The sequence below is a fragment of the Balaenoptera ricei genome, chromosome 8 (genome assembly GCF_028023285.1).
Source record: "Balaenoptera ricei isolate mBalRic1 chromosome 8, mBalRic1.hap2, whole genome shotgun sequence".
Classification (NCBI taxonomy): Eukaryota; Metazoa; Chordata; class Mammalia; order Artiodactyla; family Balaenopteridae; genus Balaenoptera; species Balaenoptera ricei.
This window is the reverse complement of record NC_082646.1, coordinates 57,336,042-57,359,910: the sequence shown is the minus strand read 5'-3', so window position 1 is coordinate 57,359,910 and position 23,869 is coordinate 57,336,042. Positions and strand designations below refer to the sequence as shown.

Genomic DNA, 23,869 nt, shown 5'->3' with positions numbered 1-23,869 from the left:
ACATCTGTGTCTCTATTTCTGCCCTGCAAACCGGTTCATCTGTACCATTTTTCTAGGTTCCACATACATGCGTTAATATATGATATTTGGATAACATTATTCTTGATAGTAAAGATCCCTATGGGTTTTGAATCATCAGGAAAATAATAAAACCATTAGCAGCAGCAGCTAGCACCTATATAGAGCTATTAGGTGTCATGCACTGTTCTAAGTGCTTTATACATATATTAATTCATTTAATCCTCACTACAACCCTATGAAGTAAATACTATTATTAGTCACGTTTTATATAAGGGGAAAAGAAGGCACAAAAAGATGAAGTAATTCATTCAAGGTCACAAACAGTGTAAATTACAGAGCTGGGCTATAAACCCAGGCTCCAGAATCCTTTGCCTTAACTACTACTCTCCACTGCCTCTCCATTCCTTTTCATTCCATCCTTTCCATTTATTTGTCCATTCATTCATTAAACAAATATATACTTAGCAACCATTCCATTATATGCCTAGAGTTACCAGGAACAGGTACACAAAAATAAAAAGACATCAATTCTACATTCAACAATCACACACTAGTGAGGGAAATTGACAAGTAAAGAGATTACTGCATTATGGTATGAAATTTTATAATATACATTTATAAAGGGTGCTATGGGAACTTAAAGAAAAGAAGTATGGGGTGGAGGCAGGGAGAGGTATATCTGGGGAACTGGAAATCACAATTAAATGCACAGAGAGAATGTCATGTGGGAAACATCAAGTGGTTCTATGAATAGAACATAGGATGGGGGTACCGAAAATGAGGCAAGACAGGTAGGTAGAAAGCAGATCATAAAGGTCTTTGTTTGCTATGGTAAGGAGTTTGCCTTATGAATAATAACTCTATAGATAATTTCTATTAAATATTGAATGAGCTCAGTAATGTACAAAGACTTGCATTTTAAAAATTTATTCCTCCCAATAATCCCATGAAGAACGCGCATTATCCTCACTTTTTTTTTCCCCTCACTTTTTATTTATTTATTTTTTACAAGAAATTGAGGCTGAGAGATTCAGTAACTTGCTCATTTCAAATAAGAGAGAAACATAATCAGATTTATACTCATAAACATCATCTTGGCAGCAATGTGGCTAATGGACCAGAAGGAACCCAAAACGAAGCAGAGACACAAGTTAGGAGGCTATTTAAAGCAGGTCCTAGACATTCTTAAGGAATATATTGGAAATCTTCTCTAATTCCCAAGTTAATAAATATGGAAATGTTTATACAGGCTCAGACTTTTTCTCCAATCACATTTTCCATAGTAAGTTACATGTTCTTTGGGAGTACTCTTACCCAAGTTAACACCTTTCCTACAATTCTAGAAGGGCAATTGTACTGTTCACCTTAAGTAGTTTCAAAACCACTTTTTCTTATCTCTACATGGTATATAGTTTGTTACACAGGTCTGAGCCAATACCAAATCTAACATTCATTTTTTTAATGCAAAACATCAATTTTATGAATAAAAACTATACATTTTTAAGAACTCCTCACTTTCTCTTTAGTCTTACCACCAACATTAACAGTTGTCTTTTTTTTGGCCGCACCGTGAGCCATGTGGGTCTTAGTTCCCCGACCAGGGATTGAACCCATGTCCCCTGTATTAGAAGCGCGGAGTCTTAACCACTGGACTGCCAGAGAAGTCCCCAACAGTTGGCTTTTTAACAGGCACTTTGTTTTTCTACAAAGAATGAAAGTTTTAATGACTTCACAGTAAGTTACTGGAACCCACAGTCTCAACGTCCTTCTCCAAAGCCTTCAACTGAGCTCTCTCCCAACACAGTAGCAAAGAGAGGGTACTATTCAAATTCTAGCCTCAAAAAATTGCATATCATTGTTTGTAACAAGTTTCCAGTGTTATGTAAGACTAGCTGAAGCTTTCCATTTTAAATCCACAAATAGCAAGAACCTTACAGCATAATCCACTTGAAAAATAGTGAAACTTGAACTGTTACAAGCACAGTGGAAATAGAGAAGGGATAGATTCAAGGTATGTCAAGAAGGTAGTACTGATAAGAGCTGATGACTCAGTGGATACAGGACACAGAGAAAGAATTCTCAAATGCCTCTGGGTAAATGATGGCATCATTTATGAAAGCACAGAAGGAGGAAATCTGGAGCAAAAAGATAATGAGTTCATCATAAAGTGCATCTCACCAATCAGAAAAACATCTACATTCCTGTATGCTTTGACCAAGACACATATATTCAGGTAAAAGCTCTCCAACTGTACTACTACCCCTACTTAACAATCTATAACACTAAGAAAACTGATATTTAACAAACAAGTGCATCAAACCTGCTCTCAGAACAAAACCTGCTCAACTAGTATATAACATAAGTCTATGCATTGTTTGTCTATTTCAATTTTAAGCTCCTAGCCTCTATTCATTAGGTGATGAAAAAGAGAAGCAGACCAAAAAAAAAAAAAAAAGATGGATTACTATATGAGACATAAAACTGCCACTGACTAGGACAGCTACATTTGCCCTGGGAAAGACTAGCCCTGGGCAGAGTTACAAACATAAAAACCTACAATCTACAATCTAACTGTATGAAAATGTTATAATTTTTAAGGTCAAAGACTTCTGGAACCTTACAAATAAGGTTTAAATTATTTAACATCTTAAAAAGAAATCATTAAACTAAGGACCCTATTCTAGATAGGATGCCAATTACCATAATTAATTTCAAAGTAGTGATTGTATTCTAAATAGTCCCATGGAGCTATATTCTTGAAAATCAAGTTTCTTTGCTCCATCAGGTAAGTTACAGATAACTGAAAACCAACCCTTTACATGGTTTTGAATTTTCTGATACATCCCATATCTGAAATTTTTCATCCTGCTATAAGCCAAGGAGAATGGACTCTATTCATTTTCTGTACAAGATGGACTTAAGTCTAAAGCCTTATCATTTCATCTAAGTTCTTGAAAACCTGGCTTCTGCATTCCTCCCGAGCTTAATCTTGTCACACATCACCAAATCGAACATTATCCCCCATACCAAGAAGTACCAAACTGCTTGTAGTTTAACATGATATTGTAGTTTAGTATGATATTAGCATGCATGATAGTGTACTCATGTTATCTCTGCTCATATTTTCTCCTTCTCTACTTCTTTACCTAGCTAACCCATACTCATCTTTCAAAGTCAACTGAGAAATCACCTCGTCCAAGAAGCCTTCTGTGCGTGTGTTAGGTGCTCTTTCCTAGGAGTACCGGTATTGTAACTGACTGACTGCCTATGTCAACCTACCTGACTATCCACTCTTTTGAAGACACAGATTATGCTCAGAGTTTGCTGAATTGATGAATATGTAGTCTAAAGACCATATATGGTTTACCTGATCACGGATTTGTCTACTCAAGAACTGGAGCAGGGGAGTTTACCTCTTAGCTTGCACAGAGGAACTAGTAAACCAGCAGGACCTTAGCTGCACAACCGCAGCTCCCAATATATAACTGGACCCGCACTAGGAAGGAATTCTACATGGGCTTTAGAGCATGAAGTATCATTTACAATCTATGTGGCCTTGGACAAATTATACTTTTCTAAACCTTAGTTTTATTATTTATAAAATAAATAATATAATATCTACCTCAAGGAGTTTAAAAGAATTAAAAATGAAAAACAAAAAGTGAGTATGTATATAAGTGTATGTATAGGCATATATTTACGTGTGCCTGTATATGAGGAAATGGGTGTATGTGCATGTGTATGCATGTATGACTAAAAGTGCCTAGCTTAGTGGGCTAGGAACTCTATAAATAGTAACAATTATTTTAATTAGCAAGATTAGATTATTAATTACTTTTGAAGTATAATCATACTTAATGTAATTTAGAGTTGTTTGGATTTGAAATCACTTAAATAACATAAAGCACTTGAGTCAAATTATAGTCATCTAAGTGAAAATCTTTTCAACTCACCACTGTAATTCATTATTCATACAGCTTTACATAAATGAATTTTAGATTCTATGGGGTACAAAACTAAAAAATTTGAATGACTCTGCTTTAAGGATTACTTTTCTAACTGCCTACTCAGATGACAATATATCATTGAATTATTCCTCTAAAACATCCCCTCACACACACACAGCACACTGTAGATGCTCAGTACACGCTGAATGAAGGAATCTGATGAATGATTAGATTGTTCTGAATTTTAAAATATCCACAAATCAAAACAAGGCTTTAAAATGTGAATTCAAAAATAAAATCACTAACAGCTGGCTTGTTTAACTCTGTATTTTATTATGGACAAGCAATATAATCTGTAAGCAGGAAATATTGAAATCATCCAAATTCCTTATTTTTCCATGAAAGTGCTTCACATAGGTTTCAGCAGTTACCCCCAAAATACTGGTCAAAGGACTAGGGGTATCACAGGATCTGTGTCCAGTACAATCAGGTCCAAACTTTTTAGCCAACAATCTTACTAAGACTGGCATAGTTGGGGGCCCTCAAAAGAGAAGTTATCAAAAAGAATTTCAGATATTCTTGCTGTGACATTAATACAAATTTTTATAGATAGTTATATATATATTTATATATTATAACAACCCCACCACCGTGCATAGTGTAGTACTTCACAGTTTATACACATATTCACAGACAGGATCTCATTTGAGTGTCATGACAACCCTGTGAGGTAAACATGAGAGATATTATAAGCCACTTAACAGATGAGGAAATGGGACTAAGATTAAGTGACATGTCCAAGACAACACAGGTATAAAATAAGGCTGAGTATTACGCCAACACTCCTTCTTCTATAAGACGGTTCTATTTCTGAAAAGTTAAAATTTTTCTTACAAATATACTAGAGTCCCCAAAGGCAAAACAGTAGGAAAGAATAAGGCTAAAAGTCAGACTAGCATCTGAATCTCATTCTACAACTTCCTATCTGTATAAATTGAATAATTTACTTAAATCCTCAAAGCCTCAGTTTTCTCACCTGGAAAGTGGGAATAATAGCACCTACCTTGCTGGGTTACTGTAAGAATAAATGGGATAATAAAGCAATTATACTCCAATAAAAAAAAAAAAGAATAAATGAGATAATTAAGTGGCCTCATAGCAAAGTATCTAGGCCATACCAGGTGCTTAGTAATGGTAACAATTATTTTTATTATTATGTTCCTTTTTCTCTAGACTTTGGTTGTCTAATATGCTAATGAGATTAAATAGGATTATCTTTAAAATTCTTTCTAGTTCTAAAAGACTACTTCTCTATGGGAAAGTGAACAATTTCTTTCTATTTTAAGAAACACTAAGGTTTATAAAAGCTCATTACACCTATCCCTATCTAGTTTCTCAAAATGTTTTACAAGTGTAACAGGTAATATGTTCATTAAAGAAGATGTAACTTACCAATAGCTTTGCAGCTTGAACTCGAACCACCCAGGAGCCATCACTGACCATGTGACAGATTTTTCCAAACGCATCATCAACTAAGCGAATTTCTTCATTAGAAGAAGGGATTGGGACAATGCTAAATTAAAAGAAAAGAAACCACAAGTGACAAAACATGAGCCTAAAATTGCAGGTTCAATAAACTGAGAATGACCAATGAAAATTAGCACAAATAGAAATGATAATTGAATAATTCAAATCCTATAATGATGAAATACATTTCAGAGTAACCAAATCACTCTGGGATTTGTCTATTTTTAGTTGCAATGCAAATTTGTGTCTTCAGTAAAAAGTATTTAACACTGAAGATTCAAAGATTTATGAGATACCAAAAACAGCTACCACAGAGTATATCTTTAAGTTTATTCTCCCTTATAATTGCATTGCTGTCAATATAGCAAGTCTCAGAATAAACCAATATAAAACATACTTGCAAATCTGGTCCTAAATGAAAAGACAATTTCCAGCTAGTCTTTTTTTTTGAGGGGGTGGGGGGTGGTGTCTATAGCTTTATTAACTCATTCTGGTTTTTCAATTTCAGTAGGTAGCTTAATGAAGAGGAAAAAACACTTCTTTTTCCTATAAAAGGAGTTCTTCTATAAAACAGAATAAATAATATCTGTCTCTCCACCTCAAAGGATCACTGTGAGATAAATTATTTAATTACTGTGAAAAAAAAAATTTTTTTTTTGGCCGCACCGCACAGCTTGCGCAATCGTAGTTCCCCGACCAGGGACTGAACCCAGGCTCTCAGCAGAGAAAGCACCAAGTCCTAACCACTGGACCTCCAGGGAATTCCCAATGAAAATATTTTTAACCAGGAAAACACTACATAAGGGATCATTATTTTCAAATTCACCTGGTATCTTTAGCTGGCATTTGTATTTACTAAAATGTGCCCCAAACCATTTTAAAGACTTTTTTTTAAGGGGTGGGCAGAGGTGGAGTGGATAGCATTTGAGAAAGACCATCCAATCTTTTCATCTATAGTTGAGGAGGTTAGGACCCAGAGAGGCGAAGTGTCTTTCCCAGCATACACAGAAAGTTCAAGGCAGAGCTGAAAAACAAGGACCAAGCATCCTGATTTTCAGGGTCCATGCTTTTCCCCTATTCCATACTGCCTTCCAAAAATCTAGCCAACATTCCTTTTCTGGAGGTGGGCTTTCGGCATGGTGGGAGGAGAGAAAAATGGCTTAGCAATGAACAAAAGCTGGCTTACACCCACACTGACCTTTCAGGATAGAGCTGACTGACAACCCAGATAAGCTGGACTGCAGCACTGCGCACTTGTTCATAGTCATCAGAGAGCAATTTACAAGCCTGCAAACAAGGATTCCAAAAGTCTGTTAGTTCTGTATCCTCCCAGGTGATGTTCAAACTATTTTCAAAATGAAGATAAGGTGGCTGGATAAGGATACCAATCAAAACCTATGGGTGATTTTAACTTCCTGAACCTTTGCCCAACAAAGAATTCTTGGCCTCTGCCAGCTGCTCTGGCTGTGTTCTGACTGTGTACCCTCCCACCCCATGTCTGAAAGGAGAACCACAGATTGATAGATAGCACAAAAGCCATCTAGAATAGCATCAATCATAGCAAAGCTTGCTGGGAGCCCACAGTGCTACCCTCACAGGCTCAAACACCAAAGATGAGTTTTTTCCCTATATGTAAAACTAGAGCACAAATTTCTGACTGACAGTCCATCTGAAAATTCAAGCACTCTAAATAAATGTACAATTTTAACACTAAGCTGCCAAAGAGAGGCCAAATTTTCCTTTTTTACTTTAGTCTGAAATGGAATATCCCTACTCCACCCACAGTCATAGCTACACCCTAGACTTCAACAACACCCAGAAAACGGTTTTTGAAATTTTAAAATCTTATATTCCATGCTTTGACCATATATGCTCTTCCATCGTCATGACTGAACCCATCACACCTGCTCTTCATCCCACTTAACTTACCTATCCGTTTAAGCAGGGTCTCTCAACCTTGCTATTACTGACATTTTGGACTAGATAATCCTTTGTTGTGAGGGGCTGTCCTGTGCAATATAAGATATTTAGCAGCATCCCTGGCCTCTACCCACTAGGTAGTTGTAGCACCGCACCCTCTTCCTCTCCCCAGCAACTGCAGTAGTCAAAAATACCTCCAGACATTGCCAAATGTGCCCTGGAGGGCAAAATCACCTTGCTTGAGAACCACTGCTTTAATTCTATCCTTTCTTTCCAAATAAACCACCTTTTCCTTGCTCTATACCCGTCCTTACTTCAGTCTCTTGACAGCATTGTCTGCATCATCATACACAACCCCCTCAGGATTTCTGCTACAGCTGCTCCAAAAACCTAAGACTTTCTCTAGTCTTCACAAGGGCAGCAGAGCACTGGCAAAGAAGACCACACTCTCTAGGGGATTGGTGATTCATGATCTCAAACCTTATTAGTCCTACTCTGAAATCCTTTACACTCCTGCTTTCCACTTCCATTTCCCAAGGCAGCTTTTCTTTTTTTCAGAAAGGTGGCTAATGAGCCCTTTTTTTTTTTTGGCTGTGTTGGGTCTTTGTTGATTTACACAGGCTTTCTCTAGTTGCGGCGAGCGGTGGCTACTCTTCGTTGCAGTGCGCGGGCTTCTCATTGCAGTGGCTTCTCTTGTTGCGGCTCACAACAGTAGTTGTGGCTCAAGGGCTCTAGAGTGCAGGCTCAGTAGTTGTGGCACACAGCCTTAGTCGCTCCACGGCATGTGGGATCTTCCTGGACCAGGGCTCGAACCCGTGTCCCCTGCACTGGCAGGCAGATTCTTATCCACTGCGCCACCAGGGAAGCCCCAAGGCAGCTTTTCTTAACCTTTTCCTCAGGACTTCTATCCCACTACCAGCTATAAGGCGACCTGTTTATCTGAGAAAAATCAAGGTTCTCAGGCACAAACCCACTCAACTACTCCACACCAGTTATAAATTCATTTATTCCTGTATTCTCCCACCCCTCGTTTTCTCAATATCTGAGGGAAAAGGGTCCTTTCTAGTTCCTAATCCTTCTAGTTTTGCTATGGATCCCATCACTTCCTCACATGACCATCCCTTACCATCCTCCAAAATAGATCCTCTTTGTGATTCTCTATGATAGCATCCTATTGATTTACCTCACAGCAATACTCATATGCAATAACTGTGTTTGCTTATTTGTTAATTGCCTGTCTTACCTATGACAATGTGAAGGGCATGGGTCCTATCTATTATAAAATGCTTGGGATTATAAAGCCAGCATTAGGTACTCACTAACATTTGTTGGATGAATCAGCTCATGAATCTGATCTTCTGCCTCAAGGAACTTACTCCAGCATTTATTCTCCTTTGTCTCTTCTATCATAACACTAGCTCTCCCAAAACAGTAGCTCTCTCTTCAACATATAAACATACTTAGCAACTGTCTTTAAAATACAGGAAAAAAAAACCCAACAACCCTTAATCTTATGCCCCCTTCTACCAACTTCTACCCCACTTTCCAATCATAGTCAAGTTTCTTTAAAATACAGTCATAGTCAATAGACTTTAAATGCCTCAACTCAAAAGACCCTGATCTGGCTTCCCCCAGTCCCAGCACTCTACTGAAATTGCTCTCTTTAAACTCACTAATGACCACTTTGTTGCTAAGTCTCATGACCAGATTTCAGTGCTATCCTAAATGACCTTTCACCAGCATTTGACACTGCTGACTATGAGAATGCCCTCCTGCCTTTTTTGGAATATATTTTTCCTCCTCCTCCATCAAGCTGCTCCTCAGTTCCATTCTAGGGCTCCTTTCTTAAACGTTGGACCTCACCCCTGGCTCCATCCTCATCACTTCCAATCTTCTTACTCTCCCTGGGTATCCCCATGACCCCTAGATATTGATGGCTCCAAATATCCACCTCCAGCTCTGATCTTTCCTGAGTTCCAGACCTGGAATTCTCCTCATGAGTATCCCATCAATCCTTCAAACTCAAGATAATCAAAATGAACTCATTATAGTAACTAATTCTACCTCATATCTCAAATCCTCCCCCATCATTCCATCCTCACTCCCTCGAGGTCCACAGCATTGCTTGCCTAACCAACTGACACAGTCTTATGTCACTAAACATCTGAATCATCGGACTAACTCTTTTTCCTTTGAGTCCTTACTCTAAAAGCTTCCTTTAATTATTTGGTTTCCCACACAGTTTTCCTATAGGTCACACCAACATAACCATTCTGAACTCATTCTACTTCATTTGTAAAAGAACGTACTTGGTTTACACATCAGTCATAGGGGCTAATAGTTTGGCTAATTATCCTCTTCCTCTAAAAGCTAAAACCACTCACAGTAGGCTAACAAAAACTGGTCTCTGAGCGTGGATTTAGATTTCTTGTCTCTAGATACATCCAATTATTCTACAAGAATAACTGTAAGGGCTTTCGGTTAGACACTCAGTCAGCTTCTCCTAATGATACTATAACTTCATTGTGCTTTTCCTTACCAATGCTATAACAATCATGTGATATCTTTTCATATGATCCCATGGTCTTGGTCATCCTCCTCCAGAAATACTCCAGTTTCTCAAGTGTGATGCCCTGAATTGACTTCAGGTTTGAAGTCAATCTCAGTCAACCAAGCAGAGATCAGCAAGACTACCACTTTCCTTACTCTGAACACTACACTTCTCTTTGTATACTCTGGTATTCATACTGAGCTACCTAAATTCTCCCAAATGCCCTCCTCACATGCACTAGTGCTATTCATTACATATTCCCCATTCTCTTCTTAGAATGTATGTTTTGGATACAACTGCACATTCATCACAACACTGCCACTGTTAGCCAGCTGAAGCTCTATGTTTTCAAATTCTGACCACCAGCATGCCACCCTCCCAGTTTCATGATTTCTCCACCTCCCTCCTCTTCTAGACAGCAATCATATAAGGTACCTGAGAATAAATTGTTTGGTATAATTTCAGTCCTCTTTCATGGAGCTGCAACTAGATAATAAAGATACAGTTTAAGTATTCCGAAAAAAAAATCAGTATTTCCAATGTCTCCCCACAATCTCATATATTTTTCCCCATTATATCACATTAACATGGTTCCCTTTGGCCAAAATCAGTGCTATATAAATAAGAAACCTGGACTTTTCAGTAGAAACACTCAAACACTTAATGAATCTAACCCGTGGACTGTCCCAAGGGGATATCAGAAGAAATATGAAATAATGATAAGGAGGCTGAGGAAGAAATGGTTAACACCATCTCCCCCTAAAGAGCAACCCTCCCCCATAACTTTCACCTATACTTCTGAAATACAAAGGTATAACCTGTACCTATTGTACTATAATACCAAGTAACATCTCTCCCATGGACCTGGGATACAAGTTGTACCTTCCATGTTTCAGAAATGCAGGTGAAAGCTACCAAAGAAGCCCAAAGATAAGCAACTGTTGTAAAGGAATGTGTGCCTTTGAGTTCTGTGATGCCACCAACGCCTTCCTGAAAGTGTGCATAAAGTATACCCTGGGGGGATTCAGAATGTATCCAAGGTGGCATTAGCCATTAACTAAAAAAAAAAAGAAAAGAAAAAAACAAACAAAAAAAACTATCTCCATTTAGTTTCCATGATCACGTTTACCATGGCTTTTATAGCTGCTGTTCTGACACGTGGATCCTGGTCACTGAAGTAATCCCCTATAATCTTCTGGACGTCTCTGACAGCTAGGCCTTCTGCATCTTTTGTGACACTTTTCTCCAAAGAACCCAGATTGCCAAGTAATTGCAGGCACTTATTTCTTACACCATGCGAGGTATCTGTCAGGTGCTATGAAAAGAAAAGAGAGAACAAAAGGACATGATTAAGATATCTTAAAAATAAACAAAAACACAGAAACAAAAGCACTGTATCAACTTTAGGAATGACTTCAGACACTACATTCTCACTAGTCTGTCTAGTCTCATGGGTTTTTTGTTGTTGTTTTTTGGTTTTTTGGCCATGCTGTGTGGCTTGTGGGATCTTATTTCCCCAACCAGGGATTGAACCCAGGCGCTGGCAGTGAAAGTGCCTAATCCTAACCACTGGACAGCCAAGGAATTCCCTTCATGTTTTTTGAGTATGTGTCTTCCAAAAAGAATCATGAGTCCTTAGAAAATAAGACTCCCATTTATTCAACATTATACTCCCAACAGCAAGCACCTGGCCTTGTAAAGACTAGGTACTTTAAAAGTGACCCCTTAAATTGCATTTTATTCACTATCAAATCTAAAAACAGAACAAAAATTCATAAATTTAAAAAATTTTAATATTTATACAGAAATATGTAAAAATATTAAATGTACAACTCAATGAATTTTCACAAAACACACACAAATAAGAAGCAACCAGATAAGGAAGTAAAACATGACCAACTCTCACAGTAACTACTCTACCACCATCAAAAATAGCCACCATCAGGCTTCGTCCTCCCCAGCAGGAAGCTAAGCCCTTCCTCTTGGGAGCTGCTGTGGTATCCTCTCAGGCATCAAATTGTAACACAATGTCTTGTTTTCACAAGTCCATCTCCTTTAAGACTGTGCTCCTGGGCTTCCATGGTGGTGCAGTGGTTAAGAATCCACCTGCCAGTGCAGGGGACACAGGTTCAATCCCTGGTCCAGGAAGATACCACATGTTGCAGAGCAACTAAGCCCATGCGCCACAACTACTGAACCCATACACCAAAACTACTGAAGCCCACGCGCCTAGAGCCTGTGCTCCACAACAAGGGAAGCCACCTCAATGAGAAGCCCGCGTTTCTCAACACGGGCTTGAGCTGAGCTTGCCGCAACTAGAGAAAGCCCATGTGCAGCAACGAAGACCCAATGCAGCCAAAAAAAGAAAAAAAAAGACTGTGCTCCTTTTAGAATCTTTTATACATTGAGCACAGAGTACAGAAACTAAATATGGATTATAAAGGGCCTTCTCTTGGGGGTTCTTAGGAGAACTGAAAGTAAATTAATTTAAATTAAGTGCATGCAAAGCATCTGCAGTGTTGTGAGAATTCCATAAACATTATCAGCTATTGTTACTATTACGATTATTATTAATAATAAAATTTGCTTCCTTCCACCTAAAAAATAAAATAAAATAAAAAGCCACCATCACCAAAGCAATCTTGAGAAAAAAGAACAAACCTGGAGAAATCATGCTCCCTGCCTTTAGACTATACTACAAGGCTACCATGATCAAAACAGTATGTTAATGGCACAAAAACAGACACACAGGACTTCCCTGCTGGCGCAGTGGTTAAGAATCCACCTGCCAATGCAGGGGACATGGGTTCGAGCCCTGGTCCGGTAATATCCCACATGCCGTGGAGCAACAAAGCCCATGTGCCACAACTACTGAAGCCCACGTGCCTAAAGCCCGTGCTCCGCAATGAGAGAAGCCACTTCAATGAGAAGCCCATGCACCGCAACAAAGAGCAGCCCCAACTCACCGCAACTAGAGAAAGCCTGTGCACAGCAACAAAGACCCAACACAGCCAAAAATAAATAAATAAACAATTTTGAAAAAAACAGACACACAGATCAATGGAACAGAAGAGAGAGCCAAGACATGAACCCACACACTTATGGTCAATTAATCTACAACAAAGAAGGAAAGAATATACAATGGGGAAAAGATAGTCCCTTTGATAAGTGGTGCTGGAGAAACTCTACAGCTACATGTAAAAGTATGAATTAGAACACTTTCTCATACTATATACAAAAGTAAACTCAAAATGGATTAAAGACCTAACTGTGGGGCTTCCCTGGTGGTCCAGTGGTAAAGAATCCACTTTCCAATGCAGGGGACGCAGGTTCAATCCCTGGTCGGGGAACTAAGATCCCACATGCTGCAGGGCAACTAAGCCTGCACACCACAACTACTGAGCCCGTGTGCCTCAACTAGAGAGTCCTCGAGCTGCAAACTACAGAGCCCACACGCTCTGAAGAACAACTAGAGAGAGAAAAACCTGCACGCCACAACTAGGGAGAAGCCTGCACGCCGCAATGAAGAGCCTGCATGCCACAATGAAGATCCTGTGTGCCTCAACTAAGACACAACACAGCCAAAAAAAAAAAAAAAAAAAGACCTAAATGTAAGACTAGAAACTATAAAACTCCCAGAAAAAAACATAGGCAGAACACTCCTTGACATAAATCATAGAAATATTTTTTTGGATCTCTCTCCTAAGGCAAAGGAAACAAAAGCAAAAATAAACAAATGGGACCTAATTAAACTTAAAAGCTTTTGCACAGCAAAGGAAACCACTGACAAAAAAGACAACCTAGTGAATTGGAGAAAAATATTTGCAAATTACATGACCAATAACGGGTTAATATCCCAAACATATAGACAACTCATATACCTCAATATCAATAAAACCCAAACAACCTGCTAAACAATACACTAAACAATACACTAAACAATACACTACTAAATAACCAAGAGATCACTGAAGAAATCAAAGAGGAAATCAAAAAATACCTAGAAACAAATGACAATGAAAACACAACAACCCAAAACCTATGGGATGCAGCAAAAGCAATTCTAAGAGGGAAGTTTATAGCAATAAAATCCTACCTCAAGAAACAAGAAACATCTCAAATAAACAACCTAACCTTACACCTAAAGCAATTAGAGAAAGAAGAACAAAAAAACCCCAAAGTTAGCAGAAGGAAAGAAATCATAACGATCAGATCAGAAATAAATGAAAAAGAAATGAAGTAAACAATAATAAAGATCAATAAAACTAAAAGCTGGTTCTTTGAGAAGACAAACAAAATTGATAAACCATTAGCCAGACTCATCAAGAAAAAAAGGGAGAAGACTCAAATCAATACAATTAGAAATGAAAAGGGAGAAGTTACAACGGACACTGCAGAAATACAAAGGATCATGACAGATTACTACAAGCAACTATATGTCAATAAAATGGACAACCTGGAAGTAATGAACAGATCCTTAGAAAAGCACAACCTTCCGAGACTGAACCTGGAAGAAATAGAAAATATAAACAGACCAATCACAAGCACTGAAATTGAGACTGTGATTAAAAATCTTCCAACAAACAAAAGCCCAGGACCAGATGGCTTCACAGGCGAATTCTATCAAACATTTAGAGAAGAGCTAACACCTATCCTTCTCAAACTCTTCCAAAATATAGCAGAGGGAGGGACACTCCCAAACTCCTTCTACGAGACCACCATCACCCTGACACCAAAACCAGACAAACATGTCACAAAGAAAGAAAACTACAGGCCAATATCACTGATCAACATAGATGTAAAAATCCTCAACAAAATACTAGCAAACGGAATCCAACAGCATGTTAAGAGGATCATACACCATGATCAAGTGGGGTTTATCCCATGAATGCAAAGATTCTTTAGTATATGCAAATCAATCAATGTGATTATTAACAAATTGAAGGAGAAAAATCATATGATCATCTCAATAGATGCAGAAAAAGCTTTCGACAAAATTCAACACTCATTTATGTTAAAAACCCTCCTGAAAGTAGGCATAGAGGGAACTTACCTCAACATAATAAAGGCCATATATGACAAACCCACAGCCAACATCATTCTCAATGGTGAAAAACTGAAACCATTTCCTCTAAGATCAGGAAGAAGAAAAGGTTATTCACTCTCACCATTATTATTCAACAGTCCACTCTCACCACTACTATTCAACATAGTTTTGGAAGTTTTAGCCACGGCAATCAGAGAAGACAAAGAAGTAAAAGGAATCCAAATCGGAAAAGAAGAAGTAAAGCTGTCACTGTTTGCAGATGACATGATACTAAACATAAAGAATCCTAAAGACGCTACCAGAAAACTACTAGAGCTAATCAATGAATTTGGTAAAGCAGGATATAAAATTAATGCACAGAAATCTCTTGCATTCCCATACACTAATGATGAAAAATCTGAAAGAGAAATTAAGGAAAAACTTCCATTTACCACTGCAACAAAAAGAATAAACTACCTAGGAATAAACCTACATAAGGAGACAAAAGACCTGTATGCAGAAAACCATAAGACACTGATGAAAGAAATTAAAGATGATACAAACAGATGGAGAGATATACCATGTTTTTGGATTGGAAGAATCAACATTGTGAAAATGACTCTACTACCCAAAGCAATCTACAGATTCAATGCAATCCCTACCAAATTACCAATGGCATTTTTCAGAGAACTAGAACAAAAAATTTCACAATTTGTATGGAAACACAAAAGACCCCAAAGAGCCAAAGCAATCTTGAGAAAGAAAAATGGAGCTGGAGGAATCAGGCTCCCAGACTTCAGACTATACTACAAAGCTACAGTAATCAAGACAGTATGGTATTGGCACAAAAACAGAAATATAGATCAATGGAACAGGATAGAAAGCCCAGAGATAAACCCATGCACATATGGTCACCTTATTTTTGATAAAGGAGGCCAGAATATACAATGGAGAAAAGACAGCCTCTTCAATAAGTGGTGCTGGGAAAACTGGACAACTACATGTAAAAGAATGAAATTAGAACACTCCCTAATACCATACACAAAAATAAACTCAAAACGGATTAAAGAGCTAAATGTAAGACCAGACACTATAAAACTCTTAGAGGAAAACATAGGCAGAACACTCTATGACATAAATCACAGCAAGATCCTTTTTGACCCACCTCCTAGAGAAATGGAAATAAAAACAAAAATAAACAAATGGGACCTAATGAAACTTAAAAGCTTTTGCACAGCAAAGGAAACCATAAACAAGATGAAAAGACAACCCTCAGAATGGGAGAAAATATTTGCAAATAAAGCAACTGACAAAGGATTAACCTCCAAATTTTACAAGCAGCTCATGCAGCTCAATATCAAAAAAACAAACAACCCAATCCAAACATGGGCAGAAGACCTAAATAGACATTTCTCCAAAGAAGATGTACAGATTGCCAACAAACACATGAAAGGATGCTCAACATCACTAAACATTAGAGAAATGCAAATCAAAACTACAGTGAGGTATCACCTCACACCAGTCAGAATGGCCATCAAAAAATCTACAAACAATAAATGCTGGAGAGGGTGTGGAGAAAAGGGAACACTCTTGCACTGTTGGTGGGAATGCAAACTGATACAGCCACTATGGAGAACAGTATGGAGGTTCCTCAGAAAACTAAAAATAGAACTACCATACGACCCAGCAATCCCACTACTGGGCATATACCCTGAGAAAACCATAATTCAAAAAGAGTCATGTACCACAATGTTCATTGCAGCTCTATTTACAATAGCCAGGACATGGAACAACCTAAGTGTCCATCGACAGATGAATGCATAAAGAAGATGTGGCACATATATACAATGGAATATTACTCAGCCATAAAAAGAAGTGAAACTGAGTTATTTGTAGTGAGGTGGATGGACCTGGAGTCTGTCATGCAGAGTTAAGAAGTCAGAAAGAGAAAAACAAATACCATATGCTAACACATATATATGGAATCTAAAAAAAAAAAATGGTTCTGAAGAACCTAGGGGCAGGACAGGAATAAAGCCTCAGAAGTACAGAATGGACTTGAGGACATGAGGCGGAGGATGGGTAACCTGGGACAAAGTGAGAGAGTGGCATGGACATATACACACTACCAAATGTAACATAGATCGCTAGTGGGAAGCAGCCACATAGCACAGGGAGATCAGTTCAGTGCTTTGTGACCACCTAGAGGGTTGGGATAGGGAGGGTGGGAGGGAGACACAAGAGGGAGGAAGATATGGGGATGTATGTATATGTACAGCTGATTCACTTTGTTATAAAGCGGAAACTAACACACCATTGTGAAGCAATTATACTCCAATAAAGATTTTAAAAAAAAAAGACCCAATGCAACCAAAAATAAATAAAATAAAATTTTAAAATAAATAAATATATACAATTTATGGATAAATAAATATACATATACACTATTGGGGAATAAAAGACCCAACGCTGCCAAAATTAATTAATTAATTAATTAATTATTTAAAAAAGAAAAAGACTGATGAGATATGTTGACAATCAATGCAAGATGCGATTCTGAACTGGATTCTTTTCCTATAAAGGACATTGGAATAAATACTGACATTTGAATGAGGTTTGAGGATTAAATGGTAATATGTTGATGTTAGTGTCCTGATTTGGATGGTCATATTGAGGTTATGAAGGAGAGTATCTTTGTTTATAGGAAACACAAACTGAAGTATTGAAGAGTAATGGGGCACCATGTTAGCAACTTACTCTAAAATGGTTCACAAGAAAAGAAAGTTCTTTATTACTGTGCTTGCAAATTTTCTTCAAGTTTGAGATTTTTTTTTTTTTTTTTTTAAAGGCCACACCACATGGCTTGGGGGATCTTAGTTCCCTGACCAGGGATTGAATCTGGGCCCTCGGCACCGAAAGCACCAAGTCCTAACAACTGGACCACCAGAGAATTCCCAAGTTAGAGATTTTTTTTAAAAATGAAAGTTTAAATATACACAAAAAAGAATAAACTAACCATACTGTTTCATAAACATTAGAAAAATATTATATTATCCATAAGAATAAGTGTACTTTAAGACCATAAAAAGGGGGTAGCTATAGCATACTCATACCCACAGAGGTGCAGAGAATACCTGGAGGAGTTGTAGGCGGCTTTGCAAAGAAAGTGGATTTCATAACTTGTTTCCCCTCTTGTTTGAGAGGCAAAGAAGCATAGTGGAATGAACACAGACTGGAACCAGACCTAGGTCTGATTGCTGGAGCTGCCACTTAGTATCTATGTGGTCTTCACCAAGACCCTTTTTAGAAATCCTTACTTTGTAATAATAGGAGTAATATCCCCTACCATGAAGGTTTATGGTGAGTGGATTAAAATGAATTCATTTAATAATTATTGTATGTAAAATCAGCTAATAGTGTCCCAGATGTAATAGACATTCAGTAAGTACAAATGCCTAGCATAGTGCCTGGCACTTGGCATGTACTTTTAAAAAAACAACCTGCTTAAGAAGAGAAGGGAAACAGGTAGGGAAAAGAAGGACAGGTGGTGGCAAAAAATAGAAAACAGAGAAGGGTCAGAGGTAAAAGTGGGCCAGCTGGATGAAACAGCCCTGCTGATCTGGAACACACAAGCATAAACTTTCTAGTGATAGCTGTCTAATAAGAGGGCAGTCTGTCAGGAAAGGTACTGAGCACCTGTTAATGGTTCACATCAGAATGCTCCAAGGGGAAATTCCTGAACTAAATGGACCTGAACTTTCTGTGTGAAGCTATGTTCTATGTGAAGTTAGACTAGGCAGGTAGGCTTACTTAGAGGAGAGAACAAAGGAAACCTGGAGAGAAAGCTCAGGTGTGGAGGGTGGGGCTCTCAGAGAGGGACTGTCTCCTTATAAAAATGTCTCAATCAAGCATTTTAGATCAGAGTTAGTTCATGCCTCCAAGTTATTTAAGCTACAGAAATGTGAAACACATACTTTTTTTTTTCCTAAGTATTTGTTTATTTATTTATTTATGGCTGTGCTGGGTCTTCATTTCTGTGCGAGGGCTTTCTCTAGTTGCGGCAAGCGGGGGCCCCTCTTCATCGCAGTGCGCGGGCCTCTCACTATCGCGGCCTCTCTTGTTGCGGAGCACAGGCTCCAGACGCGCAGGCTCAGTAATTGTGGCTCACAGGCCCAGCTGCTCCACGGCACGTGGGATCTTCCTGGACCAGGGCTCGAACCCGTGTCCCCTGCATTGGCAGGCAGATTCTCAACCACTGCGCCACCAGGGAAGCCCTGAAACATATACTTTTTAAAAAAATTTTTATTTATTTATTTATGGCTGTGTTGGGTCTTCGTTTCTGTGCGAGGGCTTTCTCCAGTTGCGGCAAGCGGGGGCCTCTCTTCATCGCGGTGCGCGGGCCTCTCACTATCGTGCGTGGCCTCTCTTGTTGCGGAGCACAGGCTCCAGACACGCAGGCTCAGTAATTGTGGCTCACGGGCCTAGTTGCTCCGCGGCATGTGGGATCTTCCCAGACCAGGACTCGAACCCGTGTCCCCTGCATTGGCAGGCAGATTCTCAACCACTGCACCACCAGGGAAGCCCCCTGAAACATATACTTTTAAGTGATCACAATGTCATGTAGAGTAAGGGCTCAAAATTATCCAACAAAATAACACACTAAAACTGAGAAGTTAAGAGAAATTTCCAGATACGAAGCTGACAATGACTCTGTCACAGTTAATACAGCAAAGTTGTTCTTTTTTTTAAAACTATTTTTATTTAGTATGGAAGCATCATTTGTCATAACTAAACTGGTAACTGAACCACCAGCCCCTGGAAGATTGCTGCAATTGTTACAAATACTTCATTTGATTTTCAAACAAACTATAACATTCTAGTTCCTATTAAGGTAACCAAGGCAACACTGACGCATAACCAGCCTATTACTGCACACTGAATGTTATCCCAAAAGAGATCATAAGTCTAAATCACACCCTCAGGGCAGCAATTACAGTTTTATGATGTCCTTCCCCCACAGGTCACTACTTACATCACGGCTATCATCACTAATAGCTGCCTAGTCTCTGCTCTGCAGATGATGTTATTTTGGTGTTATACCCAGGCCATTAAAGTGCCATCATTTCTCTATTAATGGAGTGTGTAAGCAAACCACATCCCTGATAATAAGAGCAATCCACGTCAAAAATAAAATAAGCTAAACCAATCGGTTTAAAACTATTGCTACAGGAAAAAAAATCAATGATTAAGTATATCAAGAAAATCTGAGACTGAGGTTAAATAAGACAAAAATACCTTACTGACTCATTCAGTTTCAATATGGATATTTTTTTCTTTTTTGGGAGCGGGAGGGAGGCAGCACACTGCACGGCTTGTGGGATCTTAGGGCCCTGACCAGGAATTGAACCCCGGCCATGGCACTGACAGCGCTGAGTCCTAACCACTGGACCGCTGAAGAATTCCCATCAATGTGGATTGTTTTTAAGCACAGATAAAAATTCAGTGTACTTAGCAATGGAAATGATTCTAACAGACAACCTCTCCTAACAAACAACACATAATATCTGTTTGGGTAGTATTTAATAAATCTTAAAATGCTGTCTGTTTCTATCTTTTGCCTTAAGAGCTTAATGTTTTGATACTTTTGCCACAGAATTAAAGGAACAGAAAAGAAACAGAGAGAATGGAAGAGAAGGTGAGATGGAAACAGAAAAACAAAGAATTAAACTAGGCTCTAAGGAAGCCATATAAGCAAAAATGACAAGATATTTATTCTTCTAGAAAAATCTTCACAGATAGGAAAGAAAGCAGAAGACCTCTAATTTCAGTTGTGCGAATCCTACACAAGAAAAGAGTTAGTAATTTCCTGGCCAAATCTAAATCTCTTCATCTCTCAAATGAGGACTAGCTGTACAATGTACCTCAAAGGATTACTAACAGGATAAAATGAGATGAATTTTGAAACATTAAGAGTACCCAAAAGCATGACTTTCTTCCTACTGTGAAACAAAAAATATGGCAGATTCACATCTTACATTTTAAAAATATATAAAGGAGCAACATGAACTTCAAAAAAATAATAAGGATAAGGGACTTCCCTGCTGGTCCAGTGGTTAAGAATCCGCCTTCCAATGCAGGGGACATGGTTCAATCCCTGGTCGGGGAACTAAGATCCCACACGCCGTCGGGCAACTAAGCCCATGTGCCACAACTACTGAGCCCCCATGCTCCTTTTCTTTTCTGTCAGGTCAGCAGAAATAGCCTCTTTTCACTTCTGATTCTAGTAATTTGAGCCTTCTTTTCTTCCTTTCCAAAACTAAAGGTTTATCAATTTTGTTGTCAAATAACAAGCTTTTGGTTTTCGTTAATGTTTTTCTACTCTTGATTTCATTAATTTCTCCTCTAGTTTTTCGTATTTCCCTCTTTCTGCATGCTTTATATTTAGTGTGCTCTTCTTTATACAGTGTCTTAAGGTGGAAGGTTAGGGTACTGGTATGAGATCTTTCTTCTTTTTTACTATAGACACAAATTGCTATAAATTTCCCTCTCAGCATGCATTAGATGCAGCCCAGTTTTGGTATGTTGTGTCTTCATTTTGACTCATCTCAAAGTATTTTCTAATTTCCCTACTGATTTCTTCTTTGACCCTTGGTTAAATAGGAGTATGTTGTTTAATTTCCACGTATTTGTGCTTTTCCTAATTTTTTTCTGTTACTCATCTAATTTCATTCCATTGTAGTTGAAAAACATACTTTGCATTATTTCTATCAAAAGAGTGAATGTTATTGTATGTGAATCATATCTCAAGGCACATTGTAGGGCAAAAATCACAGACAAAATAGCATTAGGCAATAGAAACAGTAACTGTAGCTATGAATCATAGTCTTTATTTATGTGAATTTGCAAAACCTTGTGACAGATCTGCCATTTCCAGGTAGTTCAAATTTTCATCCTATTACAAATGGTGAAGAAATGCACAAAAACTCCATATGAGAAACTGGAAAAGAACATGAAAAGCTCATTCTTAAGAGAGGACAAATAAATGAAGAACAAATATGAGGTCTCACTAGTAATCTTTTAAAAAGGAAATTTAAAAAAAAAGAAATGCCATTTTCCTCCTACCAAATTAACAGGTTTATCTCTTGTTTAATATCCAATGCTAGAAAAACAGGTGAAATTAGGCACTCTCATATACTGTTGATGGGCATATAAACTGGAATACTTTGGAAAACAATTTGGCAAAAGTATCAAAAGCCTTACAAAAAACTGTAAATGCTTTCATCTAGTAATTCTACTGTGACAATCTATGTTTAGGAAATAACCCTAAATACAGAAAATACTTTAGACTAATCACATTCACTGTATTATTATTTACAATTTTAAAAAATGGCTACAATATAAATGTCCAATAATAGGAGAATAGTTAGGACAAACTATGGTTTAATTATTGGACAAAATATCATGCAACCATTAAAAATATTTCTAAAACATTTACAATATAAGGAAAATACTTTTGTTACATTAGTAAAAAAGCAAAATTGAACATAGAATATGCTTACAGCTACGTGTGTAACAAGAAAAGCAGTCGGGCTTCCCTGGTGGTGCAGTGGTTGAGAATCTGCCTGCCAATGCAGGGGACACGGGTTCGAGCCCTGGTCTGGGAAGATCCCACATGCCGCGGAGCAACTGGGCCCGTGAGCCACAACTACTGAGCCTGCACGCCTGGAGCCTATGCTCCGCAACAAGAGAGGCCGCGATAGTGAGAGGCCCGCGCACCACGATGAAGAGTGGCCCCCGCTTGCCACAACTAGAGAAAGCCCTTGCACAGAAACGAAGACCCAACACAGCCAAAAGTAAATTAATTAATTAATTAATTTTAAAAAAAAAAGAAAAGCAATCAATCTGTATACAGAAAAAAAATCAGAAAGCATACATCAAAAGACCAATAATAATGGTTGCCTTTATAATGGTTGAGTGTAGTTCTTTCTTTATACTTTTTAGTATCTTTCCAAAGTTCCATGAGTATAAATTTTTATAATAAAAGGTTTATTTAAAACAAATTTAAGAAACTGTTACTTCAAGCAGAACAATCCACTGAGTACGACGCCTCTCTCACAAGCACAACCTCCCACGTATATACTCTCACATGGGAGATACACTTACTCTCTCAAACACATAATCCCTAGTTTTTTCCACTTAAGCTTTTAATACTGTACTTCTCAAAGTGTTCTGGGTTTGTTTATTGTTGTCATTGTTTATTAAGATAAATGAAATACTCTTTCCTGGGGTTCAGAAATGGCTTTCTAATCCCATGAATATAACCCTTCCACAATTCAAACATATGTCTCCTTATATTCTCAAAATAAATTTATCAAAAATATTAAAACTAAAGCCAATTGTCAGAACACTCTTTGACATAAATCACAGCAAGATCCTTTCTGACCCACCTCCTAGAGAAATGGAAATAAAAACAAAAATAAACAAATGGGACCTAATGAAACTTAAAAGCTTTTGTACAGCATAGGAAACCATAAACAAGACCACAAGACAACCCTCAGAATGGGAGAAAATATTTGCAAACAAAGCAACTGACAAAGGATTACTCTCCAAAATATACAAGCAGCTCATGCAGCTCAATATCAAAAAAACAAACAACACAATCCAAAAATGGGCAGAAGATCTAAATAGACATTTCTCCAAAGAAGATATACAGATTGCCAACAAACACATGGAAGGATGCTCAACATCACTAATCATTAGAGAAATGCAAATCAAAACTACAATGAGGTATCACCTCACACCAGTCAGAATGGCCATCATCAAAAAATCTACAAACAAGAATGGACTTGAGGACACGGGGAGGGGGAAGGGTAAGCT

At 38.1% G+C, this 23,869-nt stretch overlaps 1 protein-coding gene across 2 annotated transcripts in view; it reads right to left on the bottom strand.

The window, feature by feature from the left end:
• Nucleotides 1–23,869, bottom strand: part of INTS4 (integrator complex subunit 4) — a 130,077-nt gene that overhangs the window by 59,067 nt on the left and 47,141 nt on the right. For both annotated transcript variants that reach the window (XM_059930719.1, XM_059930720.1), the window contains 4 exons: nt 11,096–11,281; nt 10,402–10,452; nt 6,694–6,782; nt 5,421–5,541 (listed from right to left, as the gene is read on the bottom strand). In XM_059930719.1, the coding sequence (XP_059786702.1) occupies nt 5,421–5,541; nt 6,694–6,782; nt 10,402–10,452; nt 11,096–11,281 (447 nt within the window). The remainder of the gene's footprint in view (nt 1–5,420; nt 5,542–6,693; nt 6,783–10,401; nt 10,453–11,095; nt 11,282–23,869) is intronic.